This window comes from Andrographis paniculata, unplaced genomic scaffold (assembly GCF_009805555.1).
Source record: "Andrographis paniculata isolate CXL003 unplaced genomic scaffold, ASM980555v1 Contig64END, whole genome shotgun sequence".
Taxonomy (NCBI): domain Eukaryota; kingdom Viridiplantae; phylum Streptophyta; class Magnoliopsida; order Lamiales; family Acanthaceae; genus Andrographis; species Andrographis paniculata.
Window position 1 is genome coordinate 2,129,859 of NW_026137600.1, and position 19,657 is coordinate 2,149,515.

Here is a 19,657-nt window from a genome sequence, read left to right on the forward strand (position 1 = left end):
TAATTTCATTTTTAATAAAATTTATTACACTTTTCTATTTTATTTTATTTTTTACTTTAAAAAAAATTAATAATTATTATTCACTTTATTAAAATATGTAACGAGAGAGTATTATTTATGAAAATCAAAATTTAAATGTAGACTATTCAAACTTTCCGAGTCTTGGAATTTTGTCAATCAGATACGATTTGATTAAGTATGATTTGCTTTGTTGTTCTGTAGAGACTATGACCTAAGACAATATTTATCTAATAAAACATGATCAATGCGCGATCGTCACTATTATAATAATAATAATAAAATAATATTTCATTTGTCTTGGATATTTTATCTGCCCGTAGACACGATAATTTAAAAAATATATTAATAAAAATAATTAAAAATTAAAATTAAAATAAATGATTATTATATTTAAAATTAAATTTTTAAAATAAAATTAAAATATATAATTTTTTTTGTTTTAAAAAAACTGACTGGAACAAACGGAAAAAAAATAAATAAATAAATAAATAAACTTGAAAAGTGGGACGGACTTAGCAATAAAATAAGAATAATAATATTAAATATATACGACGCTGCAATTAGCATAAATATCAATTCATTGATCCCTCCTTCCAGCCTCCTACTTGGAAGTTGGAAATCTCCTGCAGAAGAAATGGCGACTGGGCGGCGGGCATGGCTTCAAAGCTCCCTGCCCGTCCTTGCTATGGTGACAGCAGTTATAGCTTTAGCCTTCAACATGATTATCAGCAAATTGGCTATGTCCAATGGGGTCAGCTTTTACACTTTGTCCGTCTTCTCTAATGGCTTGGCCGCTCTCATTCTTTTCCCCACAGCCTTTCTAATCCACAGGTTCTTCTGCTCCGGCGATCTCTACTTCAGTGTATTTGTTGTTAAATTAGGTCTAATTTTAGGACGATTTGGTTGTGAACAGGTCACAGAGGCCCCGATTATCGTTTCCTGTCCTCTGGAGGATTTTCTTGCTTGCTTCTTTTGGGTTAGTTTAATCAACCCTCTTATTAGCATTTTGGATATAATAATAATAATGTTGATCTTTAATTTGCTGCTATGCCTGCAACATTCTGGGAAGATTTTGTTTTAGCTAAGTTGTTGATTTTTGAGACATCTTATTAATTTCAAGGAGGGGCCAATATAAAAGGCTGCATTATGCCTAAGCTGGTAATTAGTGTTTCTTAGTTGGTTTCCCATAATCCCATCTGTGGTGTTTGTATTTCAAAATGTGGTCGATTAATGACTTATTACTTTCTGAATTGTTGGTATTAGTTATTTGTAACTTTTCTTAGGCTTTCAAATATATATATATAGGAAACTTTTTCGAATTGCTTGTTAGGCTTCACGTGGCATGGTTTATTTCTGTTGTGGCATGTAGTAATTGATTAATTCCTGAGTTTTACTTGATGGGTGAATTCTTTGTAATAATGATATTATACTATCTTCTAAAACTATATCATAGCTTGTTAAGCTTCAATTCATGTAGAGATCGACATGAATTTGTGCATTAAGTGTAGCCTGCTAAATAGAAAATACTTTGATCTTTTCTGGATATGCCTATTCATTAAGTTCTTGGATTTTCTTCCTAGATGCTTTGCAGAGATAGGTAGTTATGCTGGCATAAATTTCAGCTCTCCGACACTGAGTACAGCCATGTTGAATCTGGTTCCAGCATTCACCTATGCCCTTGCTGTTATATTCAGGTAATACATGATTTTTATTCATTCTCTTTTAACTCTTCCATATATGTGTTGTTGATTCAAGGTTGGATTGAAATAGTTTCACCTACTACTATTAAATTGGAACCTACATAGGTTTCTAGGTTGTGCGAAGGTGTGATATTTATCTCAACAGTCTTTTCCTCATGATGCTCTATATTGTAGTGGGTATAGTGAGCTCGTTTTCCCTACCACAACCACCTCATTCAACATGTCTATGAATCCATCTAGTTTGAGAGGCAAATGGGTCGAAAGTTATGTTTCTCAATGGAGGAAATAGGCATAGAAAACGGGTCTATTCCAACATGGAACGAGAAAAGACAATATATAGGATGGGTCCAAGGATGTGAGATAAAGGTGGACCTTTTGACACGAGATTAAGCCACAACTTTGGAAATAGAGCGAGATAACTTTGCATATACATCAACAAAAGATGGAAAGATCTGCAATGCCAAGAACCAGGTTCAAATTCAGATTTTAGGCATACAATAGATGTCATTGTGATCAATTGTTCTCTTTGCTTTGCATGTCATGAACATCCAGAGTATTCAACTCCTCGTATACAAGTTTCACTTTTCCAAAGTAATCAGCAAACTCTCCTGTTTGGATTTAAAGAATTCAACTGATACATCATAGAAGTATGTTACTTGAATTAAGAAGTTTCGCACCATCCTGTGCCTGGTTGCACGTGCCAACATAAAAAAAACAGACATGAAATGTTAGGATTCATAGAATCAAGAAAAACATGCAATAAATGAGCATATTTGCTTCCAATTTTCCACCTAGGTTGCATCTCTAAGAAGGTGAAATTGAAGATGAGAAGACGATCTGTCCTTCTGAAAACCACTCAATGTTCTTAGACCACAATGAATAATTGTTTATATTCAAGCATTGATTGGTGATCATCATCCTACTAATCTGAGTTGAATAATAGAACATATATTCCTTACCATTGGCAGCCATTGCAAAATAGGCAACAAAGTCTACCGGATTTCAACTACGACAGTTGAAATTGAAATGAAATAGTGAAGTTGCAATCGATTGAAGTGTGAAATAGGACTATTTGAAATCAAAAGGAACAATGAGCTGACCATCCAAGTTTGATTGGTCTTGATGTTGATTGCCATGTGTGAGAATAGGCATGTGAATAGGATTCCAACAACACATCTGGTGTCAACATGTTCGCTGGAGCACTCTGGTGCATAGGTTATGATCAATTCAGGATTAGGATGTTAGTTAAGGATCGATTGAAGAAAAGAAGACCCAGCCAAGATTGGAGAATGGAGATGTGTCGCTCTTACTGTGTTGAAAGGAAAAAGGAAAAGAATTGTACTAACTTGAATTGAACTTTACAACAGTATTACATTATCTGTAGTCATCCTAAAGAAAGATGAAAAGATAAAGAGAAACCAAAGAGGTGGATAAGAAGAAACAAACAGACAACATTAAACAAGAGTACACAGAACTAACCTAATAGTTAATATCTTACAGTGCCTTAGAGAAATATTGGGTTATGTGGACCAGGAATGACAGATCATGCTTGGAAAGACTATAATTTGTACCAGATCCAAGAGATCATCCCTAATTCAGTAGCAAATACTTTAGCTGGTTGGTTCCATAAACTTTGTAGAGCCATTAAATGGTGAGTTTGAGCCCTTCTCGGGTACACGAGGTAATGGCATTGAATATATGTTTGGTCTTCCAATGTTTGGTGTACATTGCCATTCTTTGATACTTGTTAGAGTATTCCACTACGGAAACCAAAGATTCTCCGAATGTTTCTGCAATTCAGCAGGAGGAAGCTTTGAGATAATAAAAATCTGATCACAAGGGAGATTTTAGGGAAAATTTTGATGGAAGATAGAAACTTTGCAATATGTTCAATGGAACCACTCAACTTGTTGAAGGCCTTTGATTATCCAAGTCCCCTGCAAGCATGGCACATGACTCTGACAGTGAGACTATCTTTTCACTTTGGAAAATGGGAAGCACATGCCCAAAGTCTCTTACGACAAGCCACTGATAGGCAGGGTGGGGGCTTTTGTTAACTCTTCCAGTTTAAAGACTAATTAGCACTCGAAAAGTGCTAATTTACAGATTGCACCATAATGATATTTTTTCCAATGTCATTAGGGTCATAAAAGTTATTCTGACATTGTAATATCATGACTGCCACTGCCACTATGAAGATTTAGGGCCATTACAAGTTGGTTACTGAAGCTTGGTTTGTAGGAATATATCATGATGCAATATTTCTCGTGGAATAGGGTATAAATTAGCTTTCCTTCATTTGGTTAGGAACTGAACAGCTGGAATTTATATATTTTTATCAAATTTTATGATTTATTTCTCACCAACATGTTCTGAGTACATTTTTCTCTTTTCAATTTGGAATATTTGTTTCTGGTATTAATCTTACCAAGTTAATACATGATCTTTGAGAAAATTTTATTGTCACAGTTGCGGTTGCTAATCAGCTAATGCATCTTATCATGTGAGACTTTCACATTGCAGATATTTTTAATCAACTAATATATGGAAGTAGAAACAAGTTATTGTGAAAATGATTGTTTTTGTCAAGCTTTCTCATATCATATCGGCTCAACCTTCAATGACTCTCTAATTAATTTGTCTTAGAATGGAAGAACTAGATTTTAGAAGCTCAAGTACCATATCAAAATCTTTGGGCACTATTACATCTATCCTGGGCGCATTCATCGTGACATTTTATAATGGACCGGCTATCCTTAATTCACCTGCAACCTCTGGATCTTTTAATCAGCTTTTGTTGCCATCCACACCAAATTGGGTCCTTGGGGGACTTTTGCTTATCTTTGCCTCATTCGCCACTGCAGCATGGTGCATACTTCAGGTTTCACTTTGCTTTACGTTAACATTGCCCAAATTCATAAATAAAATACATTATTTCCTCTACCAAAATATAAAATGTTTATACATTGACTTGAAAGGAAAAAGAAAGAAAGAAAGTTTGCTCTTCAAAAGAATCCTTTATTTCAGGCTTAAGAAAAAAAAAATACCATTTAAAAAAGTACAATTGTGTGCTTTATTTTTAAATGTTTCGTGTTTTACATTGAGGTTAGTTGAATTTATCCAAGTAAGAAAAAATTGGGAACAAACCGATGATGTTACTTTTAATGTTTTTCTTCTGGACGCAGGCTGCCATATTGAAGATGTATCCAGCTGAAATGATTGTAGTGGCTATATACTGCTTATTCGTCATGATCCAGTCATCTATTGTTACTCTGATTGCAGAAAGAGATAGAAGGGCATGGCGAATTGAAACAAAGATTGGGTTACTCGCCGTCCTCTACTCGGTAAGTGTGGGCCATAGATAAAATATTGTTTGATCACATGATCAGCGCCAAACTATTGTTAAATCTCCCGAATTAATTTATGCTCAATTTACAATCTGTGATGGCAGGCCATCATTAACATAGCATATAGGCTTTATGTTACGGCTTGGTGCATATGGAAGAGGGGGCCATTCTTTGTTTCCCTTTTTAAACCATTGACTATTGTCATTGCTGTTGTAATCGGTGTTGTCTTCATGGGTGATGTTCTCTATGTTGGAAGGTATTTGTCAAACTCAACAACTTCTGCAAGACTTAATTGGAAAACCTTTCAGTCCTTATTTGCACTGAAATGTTTTCTAATATCCGTTATTCCTTTTGTTCTGCAGTTTGATTGGTGCAGTGGTGTTGGTCGTTGGATTCTATGCTGTGCTGTGGGGAAAAGCTAAAGAAGCGGAGGAAATTGATGGATTGGAATCATCAACTCCTTTGTTGCAATAGTAAGTGTAGATATTTGTCTGTTTATGCCTTCAACATTTACTGAAATCTTGTGACAGTAAACAAGTGTGCAAATGTATTCTTTATGCTCAATAAAATGGAACATGTTTCAACATTCAAGTGTTAATGTTCTTTAATTTAATTTTTAAATGCAATTGTCGGGTAGGACATGCCTGAAAAACAATCAAGATAAGGTTTTAAACTTTAAGGTCCGATTTGACTTAATATCTTGCGGTACCTGACCCAACACTGGACTTGGGATTGGGAGAAATAAAATTGGGTTTTGCTGGAAATTTACCTTTTAATGCATTCGAGTTCGTGATCAGATCACTGTCTAAGGCATTTGTGTTATGTGTCATGTATTAAGATTTGGTATTTATTAAAATACATTGATTTTATATGTTCATTTGTTAAATAACCCGTAATATTTCTTATGAAACGAGGAAGAGGGCATTGGAAAGTTTCAAAAGCGACAGTCTCTAATTGAACATAAGAGATCTACTGAATTTACATGAGCTATCCTTCAATAAACAATGTTAGTCATATACTATAGGAAAATCAAGTTCGTAACTGATGCCGTTTGGATTATATTCGATAGGTTGATTATGCCACTCGTATTCATTAAAATAAGGATGAGCTGGAGGTTGGTAAAGCTTTATGTTTGCCAAGTTCAGAGTTTATGGTGTGCCTGAAGTAACAATTTCTGATGAAGATCCGATCTTTCGATCTCACTTCTGGTAGATGTAGCAAAGTAATTTGGAAGACATACCTAAGTGATACAGAGAGGTGCTAGGGCTAGAGATGGTCAAGAAAATGATGGATCATACTGAGTAATTCGAGTCAAGATGAACATGCGGGAATATTGTCAGAAAAATTACACCAGAAAATAACTTAGGTGATAGAAGGGTCCTAGTCCTACAGATTTCTGAGAAATTGATAGATCTTATTAGAGTCTTGATGAAAGCAATCCAATATTGTCAGATAAGTTACACCTAGAAGGCAAGAAGAGACATTAACTAGAGCTTGAAGATTCTCTTGCTAAAGATAACTTAAAGATAAGTTATTCGAGCTATCTAGGAACATAAACAAGGTATAGATAAATTTTTGAAATAGGAAAGGAAATAGATGCAAACCAGAATATGTGCACAAGACATGTAAGTAGAGACTCAAATTATTAGGATGTTAGAAATAGAGAGCCTGAACTGTGAACAAAGAACAATGGAAACTACTGTGTGAGCTTGCAGGAATAAAACTGAGATTTTGGTGTAATGATCGGACAGAAACTGGACAAGTGCATTCCTTAAGGTGAGGGATTGATTACTTCTATTTGTATACCTATTGTAAACACTTTTTTTTTTTTTTCCCTAATCTTCGAATTTATTGTTTTCTTCCTCGTCATGCATCCACAGGTGATTACATGCCTCTCGAATTGATTTCAGCATACTTACTTTCTTCACTATTCTCACTTTTTTCATGTGGTGTTGTACACTGGGCGTCCCTGGGCCCGGACGAAAGGGGCGACCGTTCAGAACCCAATCTAAATTGGGGCTCATTATTTATTTATGTTATATATAAATTATTTATATATACAAATTATTTGACCATTAATGTATTAATACAAAAGTATGGCCTAGTGGTTAAGTTAGTACCTTCAAAATTTAAAAATATTTTTTTATGCATTAAAAAGAATTAAACAAAGTTAATATTAATAGTATTATTGATATTTTGCATATAAAAATATTAAGAAATTTATTTTATTTAATTATTTATATTTTATTATAGATAAAAAAAATATATTATTTATACTGGGCCCCTAATTTTTGTTTTAATATTGTTAATATTAATACTATTATTGATATTTTATCTAAAAATTCTGAAAAAATTATTTTATTTAATGACTTATATTCTATTATAGGTAAAAAAAATCGGAGTAGATCATTTATATATATTTAGGGGTCTTTTGTTTTTATTTTAATTATTTTTTTGCACTAAAAAAATAATAAATATTAGACAAAATTATTATTTTTATTAGGCAAAATTATGAATAACTCTTTTATGATTTCAAAACTCAGTGTAAATCCTCTATATATTTTAAAAATGATATGAACCCTTATACTTTAAAAATGTTCAAAATGTTCTATAAAACTCATTTTTATATTTTTTTGGTGATCGAGAAGATGACTTTTCATCTATATTTTTTGCATGGCGAGGGTTTAATACAGTGTTTGTTAAAATATAAGGGAGCATTAAACAATTTTTAAAAGTTATGCTAGAAATTTTTTATTTATTTATTTATATTTTATTATAGGTAAAAAATATTATATATATATATATATTTAAGGGCCCCTAATTTTTATTTTGCCCCGGGCCCTTCGAAAGTAAAAAACGGCCCTGGTTGTAGATTCATTGTTTATAGATAAAACATATTGATTGAGGTTATGGAAGATAGTAAGGCCCGATATATATATATATATATAGTACTTCATTTGTCCAACTCTTTTTTTTTTTTTTTTCATAAAAGATACTTTTTTCTATTTTTTTAATAAATTTATTTATTTTAAATATATTTAACAAATATAAATAAATTTAATTAAATTTTTAATCACATGTGACCTATTCAAAACATTTTTATTTCTGCAATAAACAAATATTTATATTTATTATTTAAAATTCCCTATTTTTTATAAAATTATTTTAATTAGAAATAAATAAATATTTTTAATATTTATCTGTATTATATAAAATTTTATTATTAATAAAATGATATACTCCTATATTGTATATATTTTATTAAGATATAATGCTAAAAATATTTAAAATACCAACAACACTATTTATGTAAAAAATAATAAAATAATATTATAACTTATTATTAATAACTTGCTAATTTATACTACTTAAAATATCGTGTATCTAACTAAAAGGGTCATCTAACTGGGGAATTTGACGCGGGACGGAGGAAGTATTACCGTAGCTAGGCGGAATTGTCATGGTAATGACGTGCAATTGATTACACACAATAGTGCAATGGATTACACGATAATACCATACTCTTTATACTGTTCATTTTGGGTGATTTTGATAGATAATATTATTATGTTCAATTTGATAATGTATTAATTATAAATAATTAATTCCATCTAGATGAGCTAGATTAATTTATCTCAAGTAATATTTGTATTAAAAGTTATTATTCTAAAATTAATCAAGTAAAATAAATATGATAGTGATAAGTTTTATGATTATATAATGTAGGAAAAATTATTTTTTTTAGTTTCGTAATTGACATATGGGCTAACTTCAGTAGCATAATTGGACTCTGTATAAGAATGGTCTCAGTAATTAATTCTTTTCGGCACACTTGATCTTCTGATGTGCCATAAGGGTGCTATGTTTGCAGCTTTTGTCAGATCAATTGTACCAAAAAAAATAAAAAATTTAGTTACAAGATTATTTCTATGCAGGTTCAATTAGGTTATTAAAATGATAAGATGATCTGTTACAAGAATTATAAAAATTAGGGTAAATTGTTTTTTTAGTCCCGTAATTGGATCCTCTATCATTTTAGTCCCGTAAGTGGAGCCTGTCGCAAACTAGTCCTATAAGTGAAAATTTTTCGCTGTTTTAGTCCTCCGGTGCCGGAGACGCCCGCGTGGCTCGCCGGAGGTGACGTTAATAAAATAACTATACGGAATATTTTCTGAGAAAATTAGTTCTGATCAAAACTTAGTACATGCGTTAATAAAATCAAAAAATTAATACTAAAAAAAATATAGTATATTTTAGTTGTAAATAAAATAACTATAAAAGTTTACCTTGAAATAACTAAAAATAAATCATAACGTGATTGCGAGTTTGTAAAATTTTAAGGAAGTTCAACTTCTTCAAGTGCACTTGACTCGGTCTCATTGCGTTCCTATAAAATAATATAAGAAATTTAATACAAATATATACAATGATCAAATATGAAAAATAAATAAATAAATAATATGAACTAAAATTACTTACATAAGAATTATTTTTGAGTCCATAATGGCTACGAATCCAATCATTTCCACACAATAGCATTTCCATAACCGGACCCCCTATCATTTCAACAGACATAGAAGCGCTTCGATCATCAATCACTTTACCTCCAGCAATAAAGGCATATTCTGAAACAACTGTTGTGACAGGGACAAAAAGTATGTCTGCAGCCATTCTTGATAAAATAGGAAATCTCAATCGTTCTCCTTTCCACCAACCAAGAACATCCAAATTTGCATTTGCATCACAAGCATATCTACCTTCTTCTAAATAAACATCCAAATCTGATTTTTCTGGAGGAGTTTTATCAATTTCACTCAAAAGCATATGAAACTTTTCCCTACTAATTAAAATACCTGATGAACCAAACTCTTTACCAGAAGAACTAGTAACTTCATTTATTTTCTTTTTTTTAGCCTACCTCTGTTGTTGATCAGATTGAGAAGACATGTGACTATTCACGTATTCATCATACAATTCATGAAGAATTTTTTTTAGTTTTGTCACATAATCTTCTGCTGCATTCTCACCATAAATTACTGGATAAGCATGATTTATAAGAACCATTTTGTACCTTGGATCCAAAATTGTTCCCTATGATAACAAAATATTGCTCTCCCCCCAATACTTATCAAACTTGGTAGACATACCAATTTCCATAGACTTAATGTGATCAGAGATATCGTCTTTTTTTTTTTTTTTTCATTCAACAACTCTTTAAGCCTATACAACTCTTTAAGCCTATACAACTCCACAAGAAAGATATTGGCCGATGGATATTCATATCCAGAAATCATATTAGTGATTTCATGAAATATCCCTAAAAATTCACACACTTCTTCCACTTTTTTCCACTCTAATTCAGAAGGATTATATCGAATCCAAAATCAATTTCTGCATATCTAGGAAACACATCCTTCAACTCTAAAGCTGAAGCCAACATCAAATATGTGCTATTCCATCTTGTTGGACAATCAAAATCAGTTTCTTAGATGACAATTGTAATTGTTTTTTAATCTTGGCAAATTGAATAAGCTTAGATTCAGAATTATTCAAATACTTTGTCATCCCTAACAACATCAATCACATCACCAAGTTGATCAAGACCATCTTGCACCAAAAGATTAAGTATATGCGCACAACATCAAACATGAAATTTTTTTTCATCAATATTTAATTTTTTCGAAGAGAAAAATCTTGTTTAAGCCTTATAATGCAGACATTATTATATGAAGCATTGTCTACAGTAATACTTGCAACCTTATTCTTAATTCCCCAATCAATAAAAAATTTGCTTAAAGCATCAACTATAATAATTCATGTGTGAGGAGGGGAGATATTGCAAAAATTCAACACTCAGCTTTTGAAGTACCCAAAATCAACAAAATGCGCAGTTACAACCATATATTGAATTTTTTTGACCAGATTTCCACAAATCAGTTGTAATACTAATCCTACTTGCACCCCTCAACAATGATTTCAATTTCCTCTTTTCAATTTAATAAGTACTCATGCAGTCTTCCTTAACCATTTGTCGGGAATTTGTTTTATAAAATGGAGATACTGCTTTCATGAATTTATTAAAAACAACATGATCTATCATAGAAAATGGATATTCATAAGTGAGTACCATGTGAGATGCAAGTTCCCGAACCTTGACATGATCATAACAAAAATTAGTGATAGAAGTCGTACCATCAGTGGATCATTCCGTAAACGACAACACTTTCTGTATGCTCTTATTTTTTTCCCCGAGAGCCAACTTCCTCTGTAAGCAAGATGTCAAATGTCTATTGTATTGAGAAGTAGCTCCAGTAGTACTCTTAGCAGAATGACCCTTGCAATGATTACACTGCACTTTGATTGTTCCATCTTCAAATGTAATCTTTATCATTTCATCCCAAACTATGAATTTCTTTTTCCTTTGTTTTTTCTTAGAATGCCCAATTTCATCATCTATATTTTTGTCTTTTAAACTATTTTCACCTTCCATAATTTCCAACTCTTCTTCACTCATTTCATCAGCCATTTCTTCAATCAAATTAAAATATTCCATATCTTCATTGTTTTGCTCCATTGTAGGAGTTGACAATAAACTCTGGACAAAAGAATTGTGCATACGTTAAAAGAAAAATTATTAACCAAAATTAGATTCTAAATAATCATAAACAAATAAATATAGTGAATGGTAAAATATAAAAATATCAATATAAAATAAATCTGTACGAATATGCAAAATAATAAAACTAAAATATTATATTCCACAAATATTTAATTTAAAATTATTTAAAAATAAAAAAATATAAATATTATTTTTATTATTTCTAATTATTAGAACGTTTAAATAAAAAAAAATAGTTTAGAAACGTATATAAAAAAAGACTACTAAATTTTCATTTATTTTAAATATTAAACTAATTCTTTAAAATTCATTCCAAATAAAGTATGATATATCTAAATATAGAAAAAAACTCTAACTAGAAAAAAAAAATAATTCATATAAAACAAAATTACTAACTACTAACTAAATCACCTATTTTATAAATTAGATAAACAATGCTCTGGAAAAATAATTGGAAAAAATTAAAGGAACTATACATACAAACTATATTAATACGGATAATAATAATAATAATAATAATTAATAAATAAAATAGGGTAAAACTAAGAAGTAATACCAACGCAAAATTTTCTGTCGTGATTTGTGGCCTGTGGTGCTTTGGTTTTAATCTCCTTTGAAAATAGAACTAAAAGATTATACTAGTGGAAGTTTCAGAATATAGTGGAAGAATCTTGAAAATTTATAAAGAAGATTATTTTAATGCCGATGATGACTGCGTGAAGATTGAAGAAGAAGAAAAAAGGAAATTAGGGTTACGATTACTACTTTTCCTATAAATGGGATGTGGTGGGAAGTTGGAAAAATTTTAAATTTTAAGAATGAAAATTAAAAAAATATGAAATAAAATTAATATATATTCAAATATATAAAATGACAAAAATGCCCAAGTCTTAATGAGTCTACTCGAATTACTCACGAGCCGAGCTCGAGCTCGGCTCGTTTATAGAGATAAACGAGCTGAGTCGAGCCGTTAACGAGCCGAGCCGAGCCGAGCTTGGCTCGCGAGCTATTCGATTCGTTTAACAGCTCTACCTAGAACTTTAGTGATTATGCATGTTGAACTTGCAACTATCGAATCTTGTATTTTGAAAATGATAAGGGCATTAGGTAACCCATTAAGCCTTTTTGTTTTTCATCACCCAGCACAATATATTTCCCCTAGTTAGCTCATTTGAGACTTTTTAGCCTATTTTTCTTCTATATTAAACCGTCTTTTAGTCTCATACTATTCCTTTGATAATAAGCCTTCTCCGATTTGAACCCTATGCTAGAAAGAATTATCTTAAGTTCACGTTGTGATGCACTTTATTTGTTCGACACCAGTTAGGAACGAAGTTTTAGTATAAATAAATAATGCATTCAGAAGTGTTTGCTTAAATGAGAACGAGTAGTGAAAGACGTATATATATATATTTTTTAAAAAAAAAAAAGAAGAAGAAGAAAAGAAAATAGAAAAAGACCCCAACAAGAAAAAAAAAACTAAATTAAGGATTAATTGCTAAACTAAATTAGGCGTCCGTAATTGCGTTTTAATTTGGTTCAAGTAGCAACTAGTAGCAGACACCATTAGGAAATAATAGAATCAATTTTAAACAATTTTGCATAGGTAATTGTTAAATTGAATTAGGCTCTTTTGGTTCGTAAGGGGGTTAGGCTAGTAAATTCATTGTGGCGTCACTAGGGTTCCTAGTCTAACTAGGGAAGCAGTTGAAGGGCGTACCTAAACTGTCGAGAAATTAAGGAAGAGTTGGTTATTAGACGCGTGTCGGTAACTATAACTAATTTATTTAGAAACTAATAAAATTAAATATTTATCGATGATCAAATCCACTACCCAAATTGTCAATTTCATTCATAAACTGAAAATTTATTTTTATTGAATTTATCTTTTAGTCATAGAGTTTTTATTTTGTTATTTTATTTTTATTTCCTACTTCCAAAATCCCCCTTTTATTATATTTATAAAATAAAAAATCGAAAATAAAACCCTTTTAATTCCCTGAGGAGACGACTCTACTTCATCTATACTACGTTATTTTTATTGTAGAAGTAGGTTTATTTTATTTAAATTTTGCAGCGTGTGACGCTTGTCATGTATTTTTTTCAACCAACTACTGTATTTTACTCTCAGACTCTTCGAACTTTTTGTTTAGCTGCTCGAACATTTTATCCACCATATGTTACTGTTGCTCGACTCTGTTGTTGTTGCTCGAGTATTGTTTCTTGAGTTTTATCAGCATTTTCGCTGATCCTCAAGTAACAAAAACAAGTCCATGCAAATTAGGGATGTCCATAAATTTACAATGCATGCAGAAAGCAGTTGTTCTTCTCCCGAAATAATAATGGTACGACAGTAAAACTAACTCCCGCAATAAAAAATACTACGAGGGCAATGTCAATGGAAATGGTTTTTTCCAACTTAATAGAAGCAAAAGAATGCCAAGCTCAATGGATAATGAAGCCTCGAGTGTAATGTATTAAAACCACGGTTACGAATTCTTGCCACGATCCTACTCATTTTTTCTTTTCTGTTAAAGAAAAATAGAGAAGATCAAATAAGAAAGTAACAAGAAGACCATAACTCATGTTAAAAACCTAAAATCTAATCCCATAATTAATATATATATATATTTTGTCTTCTTACAAAATAAAACTTAAAATATAAGATATAATTTTTGTTGGGACTGGCTCAACTAACATTAGTTAGGACCGATTGGGCTAAACCCTAAACTCAACGTTAGTATGATATTGTCCGCTTTGGGCTGAGCCCGCACGGATTTGTTTTTGAACTTACTCCAAAAGGCCTCATACTAGTGGAGTTGATTTAGGACTTATAAAATGTAGAATTTTCTTTACAATTTCCAATGTGGGACTTGAGTTTGTACCCCAAAATTCTCAATAATTTTTTATATTGCTGACACAATTCTCTATATTCCATATCAAAGCAAAAAATTCAAATCAAAACATTAAAAAAAACAAAAATAAGAAAAAATATAGAAAAAATTATTTCGCTTACAATATAACATAATGATGTTTATATAAGCATTACACACGAAGGTATATAAAACTAATATTAAAAGTATAGAATATTATAAAATATTTAGAAAAAATGTACTATATTCTATTTAAAAATATAATAGAATATTTTCAAATATCTAGAAATAAATACTTAGATTATTTTTAGAATGTATACAAAATACAACATAATTTTTTAACGATAATTTAATTCAATATCGTAATTTTTATTAATATATATATATATTGTGTTTGTTCTTTATTTGAAAAATTATACATATTTCACTTACAATATAACATAATTATGTTTATGTAAACATTACACATGAAGGTATATAAAACTATTATTAAATGTATAGAATATTATAAAATGTTTAGAAAAAATGTACTACATTCTTTTTAAAAAATATACTCCCTCCGGCCATTAAAATTAGCTTATTTGGGTTCGGCACGGGAATTTAAAAATAAATATTTTATTGAAAAATTGATAAGTAGTTGAAGGTATTTTTGAAAATTTAGTTAAAAAATAAAGTAAATAAAGAGAGAAAATGTAATAAAATTAGTGGTATTTGTTGTAAATAAGTGTTGAATATAGGGTAATAATTAAATATTGATTTGTTGACTTTGCCAAAATTAGTAATGAGATAAATTTAGTAGACAGACTAAAAGGAAAGTGGGAATAAATTTGGCAGACGGAGGGAGCGATAGAATATTTTCAAATGTCTAGAAATAAATACTTAGATTATTTTTAGAATGTATACAAAATACAACATAATTTTTTAACGATAATTTAATTCAATATCGTAATTTTTATTAATATATATATATTGTGTTTGTTTTTTATTTGAAAATTTATATTCCCTTCGTCCCATAACAAAGTATTCATTTTTCTATTTTAGTCTGTTCCATAATAAAGTATCAATTTCTTTTTTTAGTAATTGCACTATCTACCTAACATTACAAATACCTTTACAACTTACAATATATTACCCAAATGTCATTACATTTATATCACACAATACAAATAAGGTTATTTTTAATCATTTATACTTTATTTCTACTAAATTCCAATATAATACTAATATTTCTAAAACTCCCTCTAAAAAGCAAATTGATACATAGTTATGGGACAAAGATAGAGTACATATTTCAGTTACAATATAACATAACGATGTTTATATAAGCATTACACATGAAGGGATATAAAACTAATATTAAAAGTATAGAATATTATAAAATATTTAGAAAAAATTAACTATATTATTTTTTAAAAAAATATAATAGAATATTTTCAAATGTCTAGAAATAAATACTTAGATTATTTTTAGAATGTATACAAAATACAACATAATTTTTTAACGATAATTTAATTAAATATCTTAATTTTTATTAATATATATATATATTGTGTTTGTTTTTTATTTGAAAAATTTATACATATCTCACTTACAATATAACATAATTATGTTTATATAAGCATTACACATTAACGTATATAAAACTAATATTTAAAAGTATAGAATATTATAAAATATTTAGAAAAAATGTATTATATTTTTTTTTAAAAAATATAATAGAATATTTTCAAATGTCTAGAAATAAATACTTGGATTATTTTTAGAATGTATATAATTTAATTCAATATCTTAATTTTTATTAATATATATATATTGTGTTTGTTTTTTATTTGAAAATTTATACATATTTCACTTACAATATAACATAATTATGTTTATATAAGCATTACACATGAATGGTATATAAAACTAATATTAAAAGTATAAAATATTATAAAATGTTTAGAAAAAATGTACTATATTTTTTTTAAAAAATATAATAGAATATTTTCAAATATTTAGAAATAAATACTTAGATTATTTTTAGATTGTATACAAAATATAACAAATATTTTTAACAATAATTTAATTTAATATCTTAATTTTTATTAATATATATTGTGTTTGTTTTTTATTTGAAAAATTATACATATTTCACTTATAATATAACATAATAATGTTTATATAAGCATTACATGTGAATGTATATAAAACTAATATTAAAAGTATAGAATATTATAAAATGTTTAGAAAAATGTACTATATTTTTTTAAAAAAATATAATAGAATATTTTCAAATGTCTAGAAATAAATACTTGAATTATTTTTAGAATGTATACAAAATACAGCATAATTTTTTAACGATAATTTAATTCAATATCTTAATTTTTATTAATATATATTGTGTTTGTTTTTTATTTGAAAAATTATACATAGCTTAATTCCTAATAAAAGATTAATTTTTTTTTTTACATAAAACATTACATAAAATATCATTTAAATAAAAAGTTACAAAACATCTTATTTAGAATTAAAACCAAACAAAAATATTTTATTCGAAACTATTATTCAAACATTGAAATTTCATCTACCTCTCTACTTTGATCACAACCCGGGTCCAATTACCATTCCTACGTTTGAAAAACATATTTAGAAATTTGAACTTCATCCCTTCAATAATTTCTACTTGACATTTTTAGTATACAATCCGGGTATTGTTCAGGACCATCCTGAAAAAATATCAATCGTCCAATCAAAATTTTAATCAACAGATGAGATTGCAGTCATGGGTAGATATATAATTTGATTTTTATAATTAATAAGTCAATACTTTGTTTTAAAATAAATTAAGAGAATATAAATACAGATAGATGCAGGTCGTATTCATAATTTTAGTCGATTCACATAAAAAAAAAAATACCTACATCTTCTTTCACTGACATTCATCCAAAAAAATAAATTGCGAAAGAAGTCGGAGCGTAGAACAAGATGAAGCAAAATGATGTGCATTTCGGTATATTCCAGTGTATTGTGGACGAAGATAACGTTTTAGAAATTACAAAATTGGGTAAGTTTTTTTATCAATCGCGAAAGTAACGTATTGACGAATTTTTATTACATCATATACCAATCTTTTAAACATCATATTATAAATATATATGCATTAGTCAATCAACGTATCAATAGTTGCGCAAGAGAATTATTTAATCAATGGTTGAAACAATAGAAGACTTGCATGCTTCCATTAGTTCAATTAGATACATTAAATTTATCCTAATTGTCGAATCCAATATTTGTGCGAATAATATGTAGCCTGAAATTAAAATAAAATAAAAATTGTTTACATTATTTTTTTGAGACAATTTTAAATTTTTATTATATTTTTGTAGAATTTATTTAAGTCTCACTTAAAAATTTTAATTTTATAATATAATTTAATCGATTGTTCTATTAAATTATATTTGAAATCAATAAGATAAAGAGTATACTTTATCCAAATTTTAAAGTGTTTAAATTAAAATAATTTACCCTTAAATTTAAGATCAACCTCCTACAAGTTAAATTATATATATTATTATTTTCATTATTTAAATGGCTAAAAAACATATAAAATATTTATCCAATCATATACTACGTAAAAAAAAGGGAAAGCAAGTAATTTAGTTACATCAATATTCCGTAAACAATATTACATTAAAATAAACAACATATTTTATAACAATATATATCATTTGACTCTTCAGGTGACGACTATTGGACAAATGCATCTTTTGCAAACTCCAATGATACGTATAAGTCATTTTTTAGATATGCGTATAGACAAATATTTGCAGTGCAAAAACAAATGTAAAAAGGCAAAAAGTGATCATCAAATATGCAATACATTTATTATTGCCGCAATAAAAAATGGTGCAAAAATAATAGTAAAGTTTACCCCAATAATAAACGAACATATTCAGAGGAGGTTGCCACTCAGTTATACATATAATATAATGGTGAAAAATATATATATATATATATAACATAATCCATCATTTAAACCTGAATAATACATCATAACTATACAATATATGAATCATAAAATGAAATATATCATAACTATATGTGCAACATCCCTATAAATCCCTATAAGCAACTTACATAATTTATATTTGATGTATATCTCATGTCTACCTAATAAGTTATATATCATATTTATAAACATAATGGTGAAAGATATATTTAACATAGCCCATCATTTAAATCTGATCAATATATCATAACTATGCAATATGTAAATCATAAATATAAACTATAACATGAAATAAAAGTGTGCACAATAAGGTTTAGTATCATCAGTCTATCATGAGTTAAACAACATATGTGCCATGAATATACATCGTACGTGTCCGGAGGCCAACAAAAATATTTTTAGGAATAACTGTATTGATATTTTTTTCTAAAAGAGACTAATCAAGTACGCAGTATTGAAAACACAACCACCAAATCTGTCCGCTTGGCCGAAAGAGCTTATCGTTGTTGAATGTTCTTCGATATCTTCGTTTTGGGTTTAATAGAAGCCTCAGGATCTCGCTTCATTGAATCTGTCATTGGAAGATTCGTCAAATGTGAACTTCTAAATAGAAGAGGAATTGCGTGTTGTCGCCGACTTCCGTCAAGTGCGGATGGGCAGATAGAGAAGGAATCGATGGCGGTGGCGGTTATTTGATGGCGGCGGGCATGGCCGTAGAGGTCGGCAGCGGCAATGGGCGTGGCTGAAGAGGTTAGTGGCGGCGGCGGACTGTGTTATATAGACGGAGGCAGCACAACGAGAGAGAGGGTATCTGCATAGTGAATTTAGGGTTCGATAAATAAGATGGGGTGAGAAGGATATATATATATATTTTATTTTTAATTTATTTAAATAATTGTCATATCATAATCATAATGTATCATAATGCATCTACTTGGACATCATTTAATTAAATTATATAGGAAAAGTATTTCATGGAAAACATCACAATAATATTATAGAGATATCATTTTGTCATACTGTATACATCTTTATAATTTGAATTTATACGATTTTAAAAGTAATTATTTGCAAACGTTTTTGTTTTATTTAAGAAAAACTTAATC

General features: G+C 29.1%; 1 protein-coding gene across 1 annotated transcript; it reads left to right on the forward strand.

Annotated features, from left to right (window-relative positions):
* Positions 1-605: 605 nt before the first annotated feature.
* LOC127261923 (WAT1-related protein At3g28050-like) lies at positions 606-6,791 on the forward strand. Its single transcript, XM_051290362.1, has 8 exons — positions 606-852; positions 935-997; positions 1,602-1,715; positions 4,368-4,602; positions 4,907-5,065; positions 5,173-5,324; positions 5,431-5,541; positions 6,138-6,791. Coding segments are annotated over exons 1-8 (1,032 nt in total). The 5' UTR covers positions 606-655; the 3' UTR covers positions 6,139-6,791.
* Positions 6,792-19,657: the final 12,866 nt, after the last annotated feature.